At 41.7% G+C, this 17,963-nt stretch overlaps 1 protein-coding gene across 2 annotated transcripts in view; it reads right to left on the bottom strand.

The window, feature by feature from the left end:
- Nucleotides 1-4,185: 4,185 nt before the first annotated feature.
- LOC108712628 (vascular endothelial growth factor receptor 3) overlaps nt 4,186-17,963 on the bottom strand; it is a 131,989-nt gene continuing 118,211 nt past the window's right edge. Inside the window, exons 28-30 of one of the 2 annotated variants that reach the window (XM_018254935.2) lie at nt 7,235-7,355; nt 5,926-6,011; nt 4,186-5,679 (exon numbers count right to left, since the gene is read on the bottom strand). In XM_018254935.2, the coding sequence (XP_018110424.1) occupies nt 5,463-5,679; nt 5,926-6,011; nt 7,235-7,355 (424 nt within the window). In that variant the 3' untranslated portion in view covers nt 4,186-5,462. Of the gene's footprint in view, nt 5,683-5,925; nt 6,012-7,234; nt 7,356-17,963 lie in introns of both variants that reach the window. The other variant, XM_018254934.2, reaches the window with a different exon arrangement.

Here is a 17,963-nt window from a genome sequence, read left to right as displayed (position 1 = left end):
GTGGTTTCAATGAGAAACAGGAGTATGAGTAGGAGAGACCTAAGTAGAAGAGTAGTATTAAATACCAATAACAACAACATTTAGTCTCTTAACCAGGGGTGCTTCGCCAATGAGGCGAGTTGAGGCTGTCGCCTCAGGCGGCAGCGCCCCACTAGGTACCAGGGGCAGAAAAAATTCTGCTCCTGGTACTTTAAGAGTGAATTTCTGGGGGAGGGGGGGCAGCAGCAACTGCTGCTGCCTCAGGCGGTGGAGGGGCTAGGATCGCCCCTGCTCTTAACAATACAGCCCATAACACAATAGTTTATGGGCTGCCGGGGGTCTACTCTGTGACCCCCATTTGAAAGCCAGGTCAGAAGGAAAAGTCAAATAAATTAAAATCTATGAAAACTGAAGGATGAACACAGTAGCAGTTCCATGTATAAATACCTCCAGAATTCATAGTAGGATGGCATAGGGGCAGTTCCATATATAAAGGCCCCCAGAATTCATAGCAGTATGGCACAGTGCAATTCCATGTATTATACACCCCAGAACCCATTGCAGGATGACAAAGGGGCAGTTCCATATATAAACAACCCCAGAATTCATAGTAGGATGGCACAGCACAAATCCATTTATAATACCCCCAGAACCCATAGCAAGATGGGAAAGCAGCAATTCCATGTATAAATACCCCCAGAATTCATAGTAGGATGGCACAGGGGCTTCCATGTATAAATACCCCCAGAAATCTTAGTAGGATGGCAATTCCATGTATAAATACCCCTAAAACCCATAGCAGGATGGCAAAGGGGCTATTCTATGTATAAATACCCCCCAGAACCCACAGCAAGATGGAAAGGGGCAATTCCATGTATAAATACCCCCCAGAACCCTTAGCAGGATGGCAAAGTGGCTATTCTATGTATACATACACCCCAGAACTCACAGCGGGATGGCAAGGGGCAATTCCATGTATAAATACCCACCAGGCCAGAACCCATAGCAGGAAAAGAGACAAGTAGATGAGCACATTGACTCACCCTCACCTAGATCCTAGTGGAAAGGTGGAATGCCTGACGGCTGGGCGGCGTCAAGGTGTGCGAGTGTGACAGGATTTGGTAAGTCAAGTCTCAAGTGCAGCAGGCACCGTGTGTGAAGCACACATCCCCTTGGGATGTGTGACAGTCGGGTACAACAAGCGCCGCAGATCAAGAGGATTTGGTAAGTCAAGTCTTACCAAGTCTGGCACAGGCCAGCGCGGCACTGTGTGTGACGCACCAAAGTGATACTCTGATGCACGGCTCCTCTTCCGGGCTCCCTCTCTGCAGACTGCGGCAGACGGGGCTTCCTTTCCTTCACTGGCCATTTCCACTGCACCGGTTTAGGGGGGTGGTTTGAAATGTAAGTCGATCGGCCGGGGTAGGGAGACAGCCCGGACACACACCAGCACCAACTGCCTATTTAAAAATAAAAAGTCAGCAGTGGGCCAAAATAAGTGGGCCCTGGGCAGATGGCCACTTTGCCCGTTTATTAAAGCGACCCTGGGTACCTGGTACTTACTAGCCAGTGCCTCCATCTAGTGGGATGGGGGTGGCCCCACTAGGAATACAGTAATAAAACACAGACAGTTTTTGTTAAACTGAATAACTGTTTATCTAAAAGAAATGGCCAACTAATACAGGCAGCACTCCTAAACAGGTGGCAATAGGGCCTCACTGTCTGACTAAGCAGGCGCTAACTATCTGCCTAACTAAAGGAATTCAAAGTCCTTTAATGTATTCCCAACAACACAGTCTCTGAATCTTCAAACTCTCCTTTAGGATACTGTCCCTTTAAACAGAATACTCACTCCAAAAGTCTCTTTGGATGATTCACCCAGAGCCTTCAGGCGAGCCCTGCAGTGTGACTACCAGCCCCTTGGGATGTTCAGATGGAAATCTACTGCTGATGTTGGTTCCTCCAATCTGGATATCTTTCACACTTTCTATCACTCCAGGCACAGTATGTGGCGTCCCTGTGCCAGCCTGATCTGAATCTCTGCTTTTGGTGGGGCCTTCCAGCTCCTCTCTCTCTCTCTCTCTGTCCACCGTGTGATTCTTTCTGCCAGGCTTTTTACTTCTGCCAGGTTCTGCTACTTCCTCTTCCTGCCAGCCACTTACTAGCTGCTGTGTAATTTCCTGCAGCACTGAGATCTCTGTACAGCTGGTTGCTAGGTAACAGCTTACAGCACACAGGCTCTGTGCCTGCTCCCATACACGGATAAGTGAAAGGGTTTTGCACTACTTCCATACACTATATTTTAATTGGTTCCTGCTTCATGTCAAAATGTAAAATAAGAACTTACAATTTTTTTTAGATTTTTATAAATAATGGCTAATGGTACAATGGGATGCGCTCCCATCTGATCTTCTATGTCTTGACACTGGCAGGCGCTAAGAACATGAAAGTATGACTTTTCACACCGATATCCGCTGTGTGAAGGTCTGGACCGAGATTCAAAGGACAGCTAAACAGTGACTGTCTATATGGCATCCTACAGAAGCTCCTCTGCCATTTGGCAGATCCACAGATCTGGCTCCATGTGTCGGCACACAGGGCAATGCTGTGTCTGTCAGTTCAGGGACACAGAAGAGCAGATTGAAGGTCCTCAGCTTCTCTCGCCTGAGAAAACACAGGCAGAAAGAATAGCATTATTCTCATCTCACAGCATCTCCTTTCTTGACTACTGCTCTGTTGCAACTCCCAGGACATTGTTTAATTCAGTTATTGCTGCCTAATGAACAACAAACCACCACTTCCTTTCAGTATTTTAACACAAATTATTATACTTAGCTGTACCGACTCTGAAATGTTGTTCAGTTGAATAAAGTTTACCTTTAAAAAAATGCATTCAAGTCATTCTCATCATTCATCAGATTCATTGATGTCTTTTGCAGGTTGCTAGTGTCCAATAAGAGCTAAAAGAACTGCAGATAGACTAGACCAGTGATCCCCAACCAGTAGCTCGTGAGCAACATGTTGCTCTCCAACCCCTTGGATGTTGCTCCCAGTGGTCTCAAAGCAGGTGCTTATTTTTGAATTCCAGGCTTGGAGGCAAGTTTTAATTGCATAAAAACCAGGTGTACTGCCAAACAGAGTCTCAATGTAGGCTGACAATCCACATAGGGGCTAATAAATAGCCAATCACAGCACTTATTTGGCACCCCAAGAACATTTTTCATGCTAGTGTTGCTCCCCAACTCCTTTTACTTTTGAACGTTGCTCACGGGTTCTAAAGGTTGGGGAACCCTGGACTAGACTATATTACAGAACTGGATGAAAAACACAAGGGTTCCCTTAAATTGTTTTTAATACATGCCATAGTACTCACCATGATGAATAACATATCACTTGGAAGCTGAGCTGAGTTAAATTAATTATTTAGTCAATTAATATAGAATGAGGAGAGTACTTCAAAGTAGCAAAATGCTGTGATTTATTAAAGACTTCTACACAACATGTTTCGGGTCTTACATACCCTTTTCAAGTGTCAAGGGTTAAGGGTATGTAAGACCCGAAACATGCCGTGTACTCGTCTTTAATAAATCACAGAATTTTGCTACTTTGAGTGCTCTCCTCTTACTATATTAATTGACTAATTGAAGCTGGGATAGCGGTAGCCGAGACGACGATTTGATGCATTCACAGTGAATAGGCAGTGCGGAGAACTTTTTTGCTTAATTAAATTAATTATTATTGCAAACATACCATGTAAGGAGAAATACATGTGAATAAAAAGAATGAAACATATACAACAACTTAAAAAAAAATCCAAAAGAAAAATAAATGTTGTATACTCATATATATTTATATATATATAAAAGGTATCTATTTAACAGAACAAACGTTAGCATTGCAGATGTATAGCATTGCACCACATTCTCTTTTTTTGTGTTTATTGTTAACATCGTTTCCACATGGAAAAAAAATAGGATTGTTGAATTTATTACTTAATATATGGTCAGTGAGTGGTCAACACTTACACATAGCTTACTAGGCAACAGAAGAGGAAAGCTGAAAACAGTGTATTCCCTCTGCTGGGAAGCGTGTTGCAGCTGTGAAATATTTTTTTTTATCCATTGCTGGATAGTTACATAGTTACATAGTTAAATTGGGTTGAAAAAAGACAAAGTCAACCCCTCCAAATGAAAACCCAGCATCCATACACACACCACTCCCTACTTTTAATTAAATTCTATATACCCATACCTATACTAACTATAGAGCTTAGTATCACAATAGCCTTTGATATTATGTCTGTCCGAAAAATCAAGCCATTCTTAAAATGGATGTTGATCTTAATTAGTTGTTTAACCTTTTAAAGGAACAGTTCAGTGTAAAAAATAAAAACTGGGTAAATACACAGGCTGTGCAAATTAAAAAAAATTCTAATATAGTTAGTTAGCCAAAAATGTAATGTATAATGGCTGGAGTGACTGGATGTCTAACAGAACAAAACAGAACCCAACCTGCTTTTCTAAGTCAGTCAGCGACATGGGACATAACTGTTCCGTGAATTTGCAATTGATCCTCAGCATTCAGCTCAGATTCAAAAGCAACAGTTATGACACATGTGCCCTCCCCCTCAAGTAACCGAATCAGTGGAAACCAAGAAAGCTGAAAGCTGCATGTAGTGCTCTGGCTATTATGTTAGACATCCAGTCACTCCAGCTTTTATATATTACATTTTTGCTAATTATATTAGAAAACTGTTTTATTTTGCACAGCCTATTTACCCAGTTTTATTTTTACACTGGACAATTTCTTTAAGTACTATTAAATTGTAAAGGCTATGTGCAGCAAGTTCACAGTGCAGCATAAAAGGGGTTAAATCTTATTTTATTATTTTCCATTTGTAATTTTCAAATGAACATGTCAGGGGGTAAAGGTATAATCTTGCAAAACATTTTCATAAGTAGACTTTGCTTGTAAGTTCTGACTTTTACAAGATTACCCTTTTCTTGTGTCTTTTTCCCATAATCCCAAGTATCTCTCCCAAAGATTGTTTTCCTACATAAGGGCATGATCTAGAGCTTTCATACGAGACAAGGGTTTTGCTAACTTGCATTTCATGATTTAAACAAAACAGATAATTCCTGTAGTAGGTATGTGATCAGTTACTTATAAGAACAATGGTTTTGTATCATAATTTTATGCATAAGTTGTGTGCCTTTTTTGTAGCCAGAGGGCATTGGCGATGGGCTAAAAATACTTTTTTCCCCTTCAAAGATTCTCAAATTCAGGGATAACGTCCACTGTATCCTCTTGTCTTTTCTGCACATGTCCAATGGCTGTAATAGAATAGTCCAGTGTCTCTGTCTCAGCCTTTTGGGGGGTTGAAACTGTTTTGTTACCCCTTCAGATTTGTTGTATGCAGAGTATATTAAGAGTACAGAAAGTCCTACAAATATATTCAGGACCTCTCCTTGCCTGAAAAGTCCTTAGTTCTCATCTGAAAAGAACGATGCATGGATGATCCCTGGACTGGCACAACCCCCCGGGGGAGTATAACTATCCCCCTCTGAGAGTTCTGAGAGCTCCCCATATTCACTGTTGTAAAATGTCTGGCCCCCAGTATGAGCTGGATATGAAGCCTGACTCCTGTGGTATGGGGATGAGTGTTGTGGTGGTAAATCCTTGTTTCTCCGAGACCCTTTACTGCTGATGAAGAGAAGAAGAGTGCATAATTATCAGTCTGTTTACAAAATAAAAAGGGGAGATGATGGCTCAGTAAAAACTTGGTATTGAGGACTAATTATGTCAGTAAATATTGCAGCAAAAGTAGCAAAAGAAAATGATAGTGGTGGGGCAGGAAGAACATTTACACTGTCCTAAACTAATTTACATACAAATGCCATAGCCATACAATTACTGCTGAATGAGCAGCTATGTGTCTATCAGTACCTGTGTCCTCCTCCTGTTCTGTGCTCTTTTTCTATCCTTTCCAGTTCTTCCGATGCCAGCACCATTCCACTGTCTGTCTGACTGTCCTGTTTTAGCAGAAAACATAGCAAGATGAGAACATTAATTTCTGTCCAAATACTTTATTCCACTGTGGTCAAAAATAATATGTCCATTGCCAACCCATGTTTGCTCTTAAAGCACAAGGAAAGCCAGATTCACATGGGGTGCCTGCACCCATTCATGGCAAGTGCAACTGCATAAATTTCGATATATCAGTTTCAATTGTGCAACTCCCTGTGGTGACCAAATTTATGCTGGGATTATGGAGAAAATTCTGCATTGTGAGCAAAAAAAAAAAAACCCCAATTGCATCCTTAATTACAAATTAAATTACCTTTTACATATTTTAGACCGACCTTTTCTGTTTTGGCATAAAAAAAATTACAACAGTCCAGGTAAAGTCCCCCATCTCTCAGGAGGATGGGGCTATAAAATATAATAGGACAAAGGAACTATAATATGGATTAAAGGGACATATGCATTTATAGAGGAGCTTTTACTTGTTTAGTCTGTATATTTAGTCTTGCCAGAGGAGCAAGTGTCTTTTTGGCAGGTTCATTGCAAGTTCCTCCCCACCTCCAATAGCCTCTCTATTGTGTTAAAATCTCACTAAATATGGTTGAAGAAGATATAGCCTTGCATTCCAGGGGAGCAACAGAATATTATTGTGATATAAACAGCAAAACTGGACTGTAAATGGCACTTTCCATAGTAGGAAAGCTTGATTGAGCAGTTTACAATGCCTTATTGACAAATAGCATGGTTGAGTTGTTTGCGTTTTGCACACAAATAAACCATTTACGTCTTAAAAAGTATAAGAATAAAGTAAATAAACCTATTTGTCAGAAGCATCAACTACAGTTAAGGGCATTTATTTAAATAGCAATGGTTCCCCTTTATGTTTCCTCATTGCTAATATAGATACAGGGAATACCTTACTTTTTTGTGATCATAGTTAGAAAAATTCTGGAGGAAAATTTGATGGTATAACAACTATACTGTATATACCAAATATAAATGTCAGTCTCCTTTGATATTTTTGAGACAGGAAATCATATGACCGGTAATTGTACCAATACCTATAGGCGTCCTATAATCAACTACCAGGTCCCAGATGAAGCAAAAACAGAAAACCCATAGCTGATGTGTGGCTGAGGAATACATCTACATCATTTATAGATCATTTTTATTTCTAATAAGTCTTAATTTTATTTTTAAATTGTTCAAGAACGGAAGAGGTTGGACTTACTTGGTGACTTTTAGAAGCCATGCTTGTCATGGGTAACTCCTCAAAGGTTTTGAGCTGTGAAGGGCAGCGGATTTGGTTGCCCCCAGTGAAACATCCAGGAAATGATACACAGTTATAGTATCTGCAGAGTGGAAACATATTATTAGGCAAGGCCAACTCACAACCAATCACATTTTGCTACTGCACAATTACTTGAATGTAAACGTAGTTAAGTAGGGATGAAATCCAAGTTTCCATCAAATTGTTTGACAGCTGCCAAACCGAATACAGGTATGGGACCTGTAATCCAGAATGCTCGGGACCTGGGGTTTTCTGTATAATAGATCCAGGCCCGGATATGTGGAAAGGGTACCAAAGTCCGGGTCTAGGGCGGCAGGATTTTAGGGGGCTGCATGCTGACCAACCACACCCACATTGGTTAAAAAACACTGGAGATGTGCAGGAGATACAATGATTTTTTACATTTCCATTGCTCCAGTCAAAATAATAAAAATTTGCACAAATACAGGGGAGGAAACAGGGTCGACGAACAGCAGTGGGCCTAGGGGCGCCCACTATGTAAATCCGACCCTGAATAGATCTTTCTGTTATTTGGATCTTCATACTGCAAGTCTACTAGAAAATCATTTAATCATTAAATAACCCAATAGGCTGGTTTTGCTTCCAATGAGGATTAATTATATAAGTTTGCATCAAGTACAAGGTACTGTTTTATTATAACAAAGAAAATGGAAATAAAAGAATTTTTGAATTATTTGGATAAAATGGAGTCTATGGGAGATCGCCTGTAATTCAGAGCGTTCAGGATAATGGATCCCATACCTGTACCCATTTCCATATGAAAATATGACAGTAATTGTTTCTTATTTTATTTTAAGAAAGAATCTATTAATATGAAATCTAATATCGATGAGGTATTTTCTAAAAATTCAGTGATTAACAACGATTTGTTTTTTAACCACTAGATGGTGATATTTAGTAACACTGCTAAAACCTAAATCATACAGATTCATTTTTTAGAATTTTTTTTTACTTAACCTAAAAGTTGCCAATGTTTTTCTTCAATTCAAAAACCTGTTCGGGTAAAATTATGAAGATTTTCGGGGGGTTTTTTGGTACAAAACCACGTATGATTAGTAAGCTTTAACAGTTGCCTTTCGGGCCTTGAATTGGCCCCAAAGAGTGAGTGAGAGAGAGAGAGAGAGAGAGAGAGTGTGTGTGTGTGTGAGTTTCATCAAGTCATATGATGAATGCCATCAATAAGAATTGATTAAAACGGATGACATCACTTATAACACTTTAAATAGTTATATATTTCTCACACACACACACACACAAATCTATATTGTAAGATATGTGTGCAAAAAGGGCATGATATTGTATGTATTTCACCAGCATTAGGCTAGTGAAATGAAGACTCCAGGGAAAGTCTGTGTTGCTACAGCAAGTAAAGTTGTGTAATTTGTGAATCGGCTTAGGAAAAGCTGGATAATGGGTCCATAAAGTGAATGGAAGAGACAGGGTGGGCTTCCATTCCTTGATCCAGTAAGGGTTTTCAGCTGCCAAGCTAGAAACAGTTAGGTAATTAAGCTACAATGAGCTGTAGTTAAAAGGAGGTGTGAGACTACACCTCAGAGCTTCCCCCTCGAGACCTTCTTGAGTGGAGGAGGGCGAGGGGCCGTGAGATCTTCCTTGAGTGGAGGGAAGGCAACTAGCTGGGAAAAGAGAGTGATTCCCCCTGTGTTAAAGAGTTGGAAAGCTCCTAAAGGTCTGGAGAGTGAAAGAGAGAAGCCCCTCCCAGGAGACAAGAGTGTCTTTAATGAGTCCCAGAGAGGATTCTGGGACCCATGTCCAGTGTAGGCTGTAAGTGCTGGAAAACGTGAGTGTATGTGAACACCAGTGAGGATGTGAAAGCAGAACTGTTAATGTGAAGCAAGTGTGCTGAACCTGCTCATGATTTTGTTCCAAATAAAAGCCAGCCAAGCTGCATTTGAACATAAAGGAGATGTCAGTCTCCATTTTCTGTGCTAAAAACCATGCCGTGGCTGTGGTTTTCTCTACAGGAAGCTAACAATAAATATAAATATATATAATAATAAATATATAAATATATAAATAAATATGGAAAAAAATATACACACATATCTATATATATATATATCTATATATATATATATATATCTATATAGACACTTGTGTTAAGAATAAGTTTTTTGGTTACATTTCTACATGGCAAATTATTTACTTGTATGTGTAGTAGAGTACAGTCATGATATGCTGCTGATTCTGTGTAGAGATGTCGCGAACTGTTCGCCGGCGAACTTGTTCGCGCGAACATCGGGTGTTCGCGCTCGCCGGAAGTTCGCGAACGTCGCGCGACGTTCGCCATTTTGGGTTCGCCATTGTTGGCGCTTTTTTTTGCCCTCTCACCCCAGACCAGCAGGTACATGGCAGCCAATCAGGAAGCTCTCCCCTGGACCACTCCCCTTCCCTATAAAAACCGAAGCCCTGCAGCGTTTTTTCACTCTGCCTGTGTGTGCTGAAGAGATAGTGTAGGGAGAGAGCTGCTGCCTGTTAGTGATTTCAGGGACAGTTGAAAGTTTGCTGGCTAGTAATCGTTTTGATACTGCTCTGTTATTGGAGGGACAGAAGTCTGCAGGGGTTTGAGGGACATTTAAGCTTAGGTAGCTTTGCTGGCTAGTAATCTACCTTCTACTGCAGTGCTCTGTATGTAGCTGCAGTGGGCAGCTGTCCTGCTTCTGATCTCATCTGCTGACTGCTGCAATAACAGTAGTCCTTGTAAGGACTGCTTTTATTTATTTTTTTGTTGTTTTACTACTACTACTACTACTACTACTATAAGAGCCCAGTGCTATTAGTCTAGCAGTGTTGGGGAGTGGGACTGGTGTGCTAATCTGCTGCTCCTAGTAGTTCAGCAGCACCAACTTTAATTTTTTTTTTTTAATATTCATTTTTTTTTTATTTTACTTTTTTTTATTTTACTACCGCTGTAGTAGTGTATAAGTTGACCTTTTAGGCATTATTTGCCCTGTAGGCATTATTTGCACACTGTTTTCTTCAACCCGCCATCTAGCTGTGTGACCTTGTTCACATTCTGTCTAAATATCCATAATATTACCGTCTCCAGAAAAAACACCGGAGTGACTTTTTTCAAGCAGCCATAATATATTTTACGTAATCCGTATCCACCGCTGTAGTAGTGTATACGTTGACCTTGTAGGCATTATTTGCACACTGTTTTCTTCAACCCGCCATCTAGCTGTGTGACCTTGTTCACATTCTGTCTAAATATCCATAATATTACCGTCTCCAGAAAAAACACCGGAGTGACTTTTTTCAAGCAGCCATAATATATTTTACGTAATCCGTATCCACCGCTGTAGTAGTGTATACGTTGACCTTGTAGGCATTATTTGCACACTGTTTTCTTCAACCCGCCATCTAGCTGTGTGACCTTGTTCACATTCTGTCTAAATATCCATAATATTACCGTCTCCAGAAAAAACACCGGAGTGACTTTTTTCAAGCAGCCATAATATATTTTACGTAATCCGTATCCACCGCTGTAGTAGTGTATACGTTGACCTTGTAGGCATTATTTGCACACTGTTTTCTTCAACCCGCCATCTAGCTGTGTGACCTTGTTCACATTCTGTCTAAATATCCATAATATTACCGTCTCCAGAAAAAACACCGGAGTGACTTTTTTCAAGCAGCCATAATATATTTTACGTAATCCGTATCCACCGCTGTAGTAGTGTATACGTTGACCTTGTAGGCATTATTTGCACACTGTTTTCTTCAACCCGCCATCTAGCTGTGTGACCTTGTTCACATTCTGTCTAAATATCCATAATATTACCGTCTCCAGAAAAAACACCGGAGTGACTTTTTTCAAGCAGCCATAATATATTTTACGTAATCCGTATCCACCGCTGTAGTAGTGTATACGTTGACCTTGTAGGCATTATTTGCACACTGTTTTCTTCAACCCGCCATCTAGCTGTGTGACCTTGTTCACATTTTGTCTAAATATTGATAATATTATCGTCTCTAGAAAAACCACTTGAGTTACTTTTTTTCAAGCAGCATTCATATATTTTACGTAATCCGTATCCACCGCTGTAGTAGTGTATACGTTGACCTTGTAGGCATTATTTGCACACTGTTTTCTTCAACCCGCCATCTAGCTGTGTGACCTTGTTCACATTCTGTCTAAATATCCATAATATTACCGTCTCCAGAAAAAACACCGGAGTGACTTTTTTCAAGCAGCCATAATATATTTTACGTAATCCGTATCCACCGCTGTAGTAGTGTATACGTTGACCTTGTAGGCATTATTTGCACACTGTTTTCTTCAACCCGCCATCTAGCTGTGTGACCTTGTTCACATTTTGTCTAAATATTGATAATATTATCGTCTCTAGAAAAACCACTTGAGTTACTTTTTTTCAAGCAGCATTCATATATTTTACGTAATCCGTATCCACCGCTGTAGTAGTGTATACGTTGACCTTGTAGGCATTATTTGCACACTGTTTTCTTCAACCCGCCATCTAGCTGTGTGACCTTGTTCACATTTTGTCTAAATATTGATAATATTATCGTCTCTAGAAAAACCACTTGAGTTACTTTTTTTCAAGCAGCATTCATATATTTTACGTAATCCGTATCCACCGCTGTAGTAGTGTATACGTTGACCTTGTAGGCATTATTTGCACACTGTTTTCTTCAACCCGCCATCTAGCTGTGTGACCTTGTTCACATTCTGTCTAAATATCCATAATATTACCGTCTCCAGAAAAAACACCGGAGTGACTTTTTTCAAGCAGCCATAATATATTTTACGTAATCCGTATCCACCGCTGTAGTAGTGTATACGTTGACCTTGTAGGCATTATTTGCACACTGTTTTCTTCAACCCGCCATCTAGCTGTGTGAGCTTGTTCACATTTTGTCTAAATATTGATAATATTATCGTCTCTAGAAAAACCACTTGAGTTACTTTTTTTCAAGCAGCATTCATATATTTTACGTAATCCGTATCCACCGCTGTAGTAGTGTATACGTTGACCTTGTAGGCATTATTTGCACACTGTTTTCTTCAACCCGCCATCTAGCTGTGTGAGCTTGTTCACATTTTGTCTAAATATTGATAATATTATCGTCTCTAGAAAAACCACTTGAGTTACTTTTTTTCAAGCAGCATTCATATATTTTACGTAATCCGTATCCACCGCTGTAGTAGTGTATACGTTGACCTTGTAGGCATTATTTGCACACTGTTTTCTTCAACCCGCCATCTAGCTGTGTGAGCTTGTTCACATTTTGTCTAAATATTGATAATATTATCGTCTCTAGAAAAACCACTTGAGTTACTTTTTTCAAGCAGCATTCATATATTTTACGTAATCCGTATCCACCGCTGTAGTAGTGTATACGTTGACCTTGTAGGCATTATTTGCACACTGTTTTCTTCAACCCGCCATCTAGCTGTGTGACCTTGTTCACATTTTGTCTAAATATTGATAATATTATCGTCTCTAGAAGAACCACTTGAGTTACTTTTTTTCAAGCAGCATTCATATATTTTACGTAATCCGTATCCACCGCTGTAGTAGTGTATACGTTGACCTTGTAGGCATTATTTGCACACTGTTTTCTTCAACCCGCCATCTAGCTGTGTGACCTTGTTCACATTTTGTCTAAATATTGATAATATTATCGTCTCTAGAAAAACCACTTGAGTTACTTTTTTTCAAGCAGCATTCATATATTTTACGTAATCCGTATCCACCGCTGTAGTAGTGTATACGTTGACCTTGTAGGCATTATTTGCACACTGTTTTCTTCAACCCGCCATCTAGCTGTGTGACCTTGTTCACATTCTGTCTAAATATCCATAATATTACCGTCTCCAGAAAAAACACCGGAGTGACTTTTTTCAAGCAGCCATAATATATTTTACGTAATCCGTATCCACCGCTGTAGTAGTGTATACGTTGACCTTGTAGGCATTATTTGCACACTGTTTTCTTCAACCCGCCATCTAGCTGTGTGACCTTGTTCACATTCTGTCTAAATATCCATAATATTACCGTCTCCAGAAAAAACACCGGAGTGACTTTTTTCAAGCAGCCATAATATATTTTACGTAATCCGTATCCACCGCTGTAGTAGTGTATACGTTGACCTTGTAGGCATTATTTGCACACTGTTTTCTTCAACCCGCCATCTAGCTGTGTGACCTTGTTCACATTCTGTCTAAATATCCATAATATTACCGTCTCCAGAAAAAACACCGGAGTGACTTTTTTCAAGCAGCCATAATATATTTTACGTAATCCGTATCCACCGCTGTAGTAGTGTATACGTTGACCTTGTAGGCATTATTTGCACACTGTTTTCTTCAACCCGCCATCTAGCTGTGTGACCTTGTTCACATTTTGTCTAAATATTGATAATATTATCGTCTCTAGAAAAACCACTTGAGTTACTTTTTTTCAAGCAGCATTCATATATTTTACGTAATCCGTATCCACCGCTGTAGTAGTGTATACGTTGACCTTGTAGGCATTATTTGCACACTGTTTTCTTCAACCCGCCATCTAGCTGTGTGACCTTGTTCACATTCTGTCTAAATATCCATAATATTACCGTCTCCAGAAAAAACACCGGAGTGACTTTTTTCAAGCAGCCATAATATATTTTACGTAATCCGTATCCACCGCTGTAGTAGTGTATACGTTGACCTTGTAGGCATTATTTGCACACTGTTTTCTTCAACCCGCCATCTAGCTGTGTGAGCTTGTTCACATTTTGTCTAAATATTGATAATATTATCGTCTCTAGAAAAACCACTTGAGTTACTTTTTTTCAAGCAGCATTCATATATTTTACGTAATCCGTATCCACCGCTGTAGTAGTGTATACGTTGACCTTGTAGGCATTATTTGCACACTGTTTTCTTCAACCCGCCATCTAGCTGTGTGAGCTTGTTTCACATTTTGTCTAAATATTGATAATATTATCGTCTCTAGAAAAACCACTTGAGTTACTTTTTTTCAAGCAGCATTCATATATTTTACGTAATCCGTATCCACCGCTGTAGTAGTGTATACGTTGACCTTGTAGGCATTATTTGCACACTGTTTTCTTCAACCCGCCATCTAGCTGTGTGAGCTTGTTCACATTTTGTCTAAATATTGATAATATTATCGTCTCTAGAAAAACCACTTGAGTTACTTTTTTTCAAGCAGCATTCATATATTTTACGTAATCCGTATCCACCGCTGTAGTAGTGTATACGTTGACCTTGTAGGCATTATTTGCACACTGTTTTCTTCAACCCGCCATCTAGCTGTGTGACCTTGTTCACATTTTGTCTAAATATTGATAATATTATCGTCTCTAGAAAAACCACTTGAGTTACTTTTTTTCAAGCAGCATTCATATATTTTACGTAATCCGTATCCACCGCTGTAGTAGTGTATACGTTGACCTTGTAGGCATTATTTGCACACTGTTTTCTTCAACCCGCCATCTAGCTGTGTGACCTTGTTCACATTTTGTCTAAATATTGATAATATTATCGTCTCTAGAAAAACCACTTGAGTTACTTTTTTTCAAGCAGCATTCATATATTTTACGTAATCCGTATCCACCGCTGTAGTAGTGTATACGTTGACCTTGTAGGCATTATTTGCACACTGTTTTCTTCAACCCGCCATCTAGCTGTGTGTATTATCGTTTCCAGAAAAACCAACTGAGTTTTTGTTGTTGTTGTTGTTTTTTTTAAAAATAATGCCAGGCAAAGGCAGGCCGCCACGCAGAGGCCGTGCTAGGGGCCGTGCTGCTATGCAATCCTGTGGCCCTAGCAAATTGCCCAGTTTTAAAAAGCCAATGACCCTGAACTCCCAAAATGCTGAAGAGGTAGTTGACTGGCTTACACAGCACACCCCATCCTCTACCGTTTCTAACTTTACCACAACATCCTCCTCATCCTCCACTGCTATGGCCACCCCACGTAACACTTCCTCCACCACCGGTGCCCCTTCTTCACTGGGGTCAGAGGAGTTATTTTCCCATGAGTTTCTTGAACTGAGTAATGCGCAACCATTATTGCCAGAAAAAGATGAAGGAGATGAGGACCTTACACCAGATTTAATTCTGGCAGAGAACACGATAGAGATGGACATAATGAGTGATGAGGAGGAGGTCCCCGCTGCTGCTTCCTTCTGTGATGTGTCAGAAGAAATTGATGCATCTGAGGAGAATGATGATGAGGAGATTGATGTTTTGTGGGTGCCTAGTAGAAGAGAGCAAGAGGAGGGTAGTTCAGATGGAGAGACGGAGAGTCAGAGAGGCAGTAGGAGAATAAGACTTAGAAGAAGCAGGGAGGACAGCCCGCAGGGATCAGTAGGGCAACAACATGTATCGGCACCTGTGTTCAGCCGGCCAACGCACCCGCCATTGCCGCCAATGCCGCCAACTTCTACTGTTACCGCCAGATCGCACACTTCCAAAAAGTCAGCAGTGTGGGATTTTTTTAATGTGTGTGCCTCTGACAAAAGCATTGTAATTTGCAATGAGTGCAGTCAGAAACTGAGCCTTGGTAAGCCCAACAGCCACATAGGTACAACTTCTATGCGAAGGCACATGAGCGGCAAGCACAAAGCACTTTGGGAGCAACACCTCAAAGGCAACAGGCAAACTAAAAGCCACACTCCTTCTGGTCCAGCATCTTACTGCTCTACCTCTGCTCTCCTTGACCCGTCTGAACCACCCTCCACTCCGCCTTCCACCTTGACCACCTGTTCCCATTCCCAGTCATCTGCCACCAGCCAAGTTTCTGTGAAGGCCATGTTTGAGCGTAAGAAGCCAATGTCTGACTGTCACCCCCTTGCCCGGCGTCTGACAGCTGGCTTGTCTGCACTCTTAGCCCGCCAGCTTTTACCATACCAGCTGGTGGACTCTGAGGCCTTCCGCAAATTTGTAGCAATTGGGACACCGCAGTGGAAGGTACCCAGCCGCAATTTTTTTTCTAAAAAGGGAATACCACACCTGTACCAACATGTGCAGAGCCAAGTTACCGCATCTCTGTCACTTAGTGTTGGGCCAAAGGTCCATATGACTACTGACGCATGGTCCTCCAAGCATGGTCAGGGCAGGTATGTCACCTACACTGCCCACTGGGTGAACTTGGTAATGGCTGGGAAGCAGGGAATGGGTAGCTCAACAACAACAGTGGAGTTGGTGTCACCGCCACGGATTGCACGCGGTTCTGCCACCACCTCTACTCCTCCATCGCTCTCTACCTCGTCTTCTTCTTCTTCTTACTCTGCTGCTGGGTCCTCCTTCTCCTCCTCCACACCTGTGCACCCCCAGCTCCCCCTAGGCTATTCGACGTGCCAGGTACGCCGTTGTCACGCTGTCTTGGGGATGACGTGCCTGGAAAGCAAAAACCATACCGGATCTGTACTCCTGTCATCTCTGCAGTCACAGGCCGATCGGTGGCTGACCCCACACCAACTGCAGATCGGAAAAGTGGTGTGTGACAATGGAAGCAATTTGTTGGCAGCGTTGAGACTAGGCAATTTAACACATGTGCCCTGCATGGCACATGTGTTAAATTTAATAGTCCAACGTTTTGTCTCCAAGTACCCAGGATTCCAGGACGTTCTCACCCAGTCCAGAAAGGTGTCGGCCCATTTCAGACGTTCCTACACAGCCATGGCACGCCTTGCTGACATTCAGCAGCGCTACAACATGCCAGTCAGGCGTTTGATTTCTGACAGCCAGACTCGCTGGAATTCAACGCTCCTTATGTTGGAACGTCTGCTGCAACAACAAAGGGCCGTCAACGAGTACCTTTTTGAACTGGGTGGTAGGACTGGATCTGCACAGCTGGGGATTTTTTTCCCCCGTTACTGGGTGCTTATGCGCGATGCCTGCAGGCTCATGCGACCTTTTGAAGAGGTGACAAATATGGTCAGTCGCACCGAAGGCACCATCAGCGACCTAATACCCTTCGCTTTCTTCCTGGAGCGTGCCGTGCGACGAGTGACAGATGAGGCTGTAGACCAGCGTGACGAGGAGCTGGAAGCGCACGATTTCTGGTCGGAATCACCAGAACGAACCCAGGCACCTGCTGCAACGCAGGGAGAGGTGCCAGAAGTGGAGTCAGAGGAGGAAGGTGGCTTTGTGGAGGAGGAGGAGGAGGACCAACAGGAGCAGGCTTCCCAGGGGGCTAGTGGTGACCTTTTGGGGACCCCTGGTCTTGTACGTGGCTGGGGGGAGGAGACCGTGGATGATGCAGTCCTTGATAATGAGGAAGCGGAGATGGATAGCTCTGCATCCAACCTTGTGAGAATGGGGTCTTTCATGCTGTCATGCCTGTTGAAGGACCCCCGTATCAAGAGGCTTAAGGAGAAGGACCTGTACTGGGTCGCAACGCTACTAGACCCTCGGTACAAGCATAAAGTGTCAGAAATGTTACCAACATACCACAAGTCCGAAAAGATGCGGCATTTACAAACCAGCCTGCAAAACATGTTGTACAATGCTTTTAAGGGTGATGTCACTTCAGGAACTCATCAACATTCCAGGGGCAGAGGTGCCAGTAATCCTGCCACGAGCACACCTGCAAGGACAAAGCCCTTTGGCCAGTCTGTAACGTCAGACATGCAAATGTTTTTCTGTCCAA

This window comes from Xenopus laevis, chromosome 3S (genome assembly GCF_017654675.1).
Source record: "Xenopus laevis strain J_2021 chromosome 3S, Xenopus_laevis_v10.1, whole genome shotgun sequence".
NCBI lineage: Eukaryota > Metazoa > Chordata > Amphibia > Anura > Pipidae > Xenopus > Xenopus laevis.
Note: the sequence above shows the minus strand (reverse complement) of the source record. Positions and strands in the feature narration are given on the sequence as shown.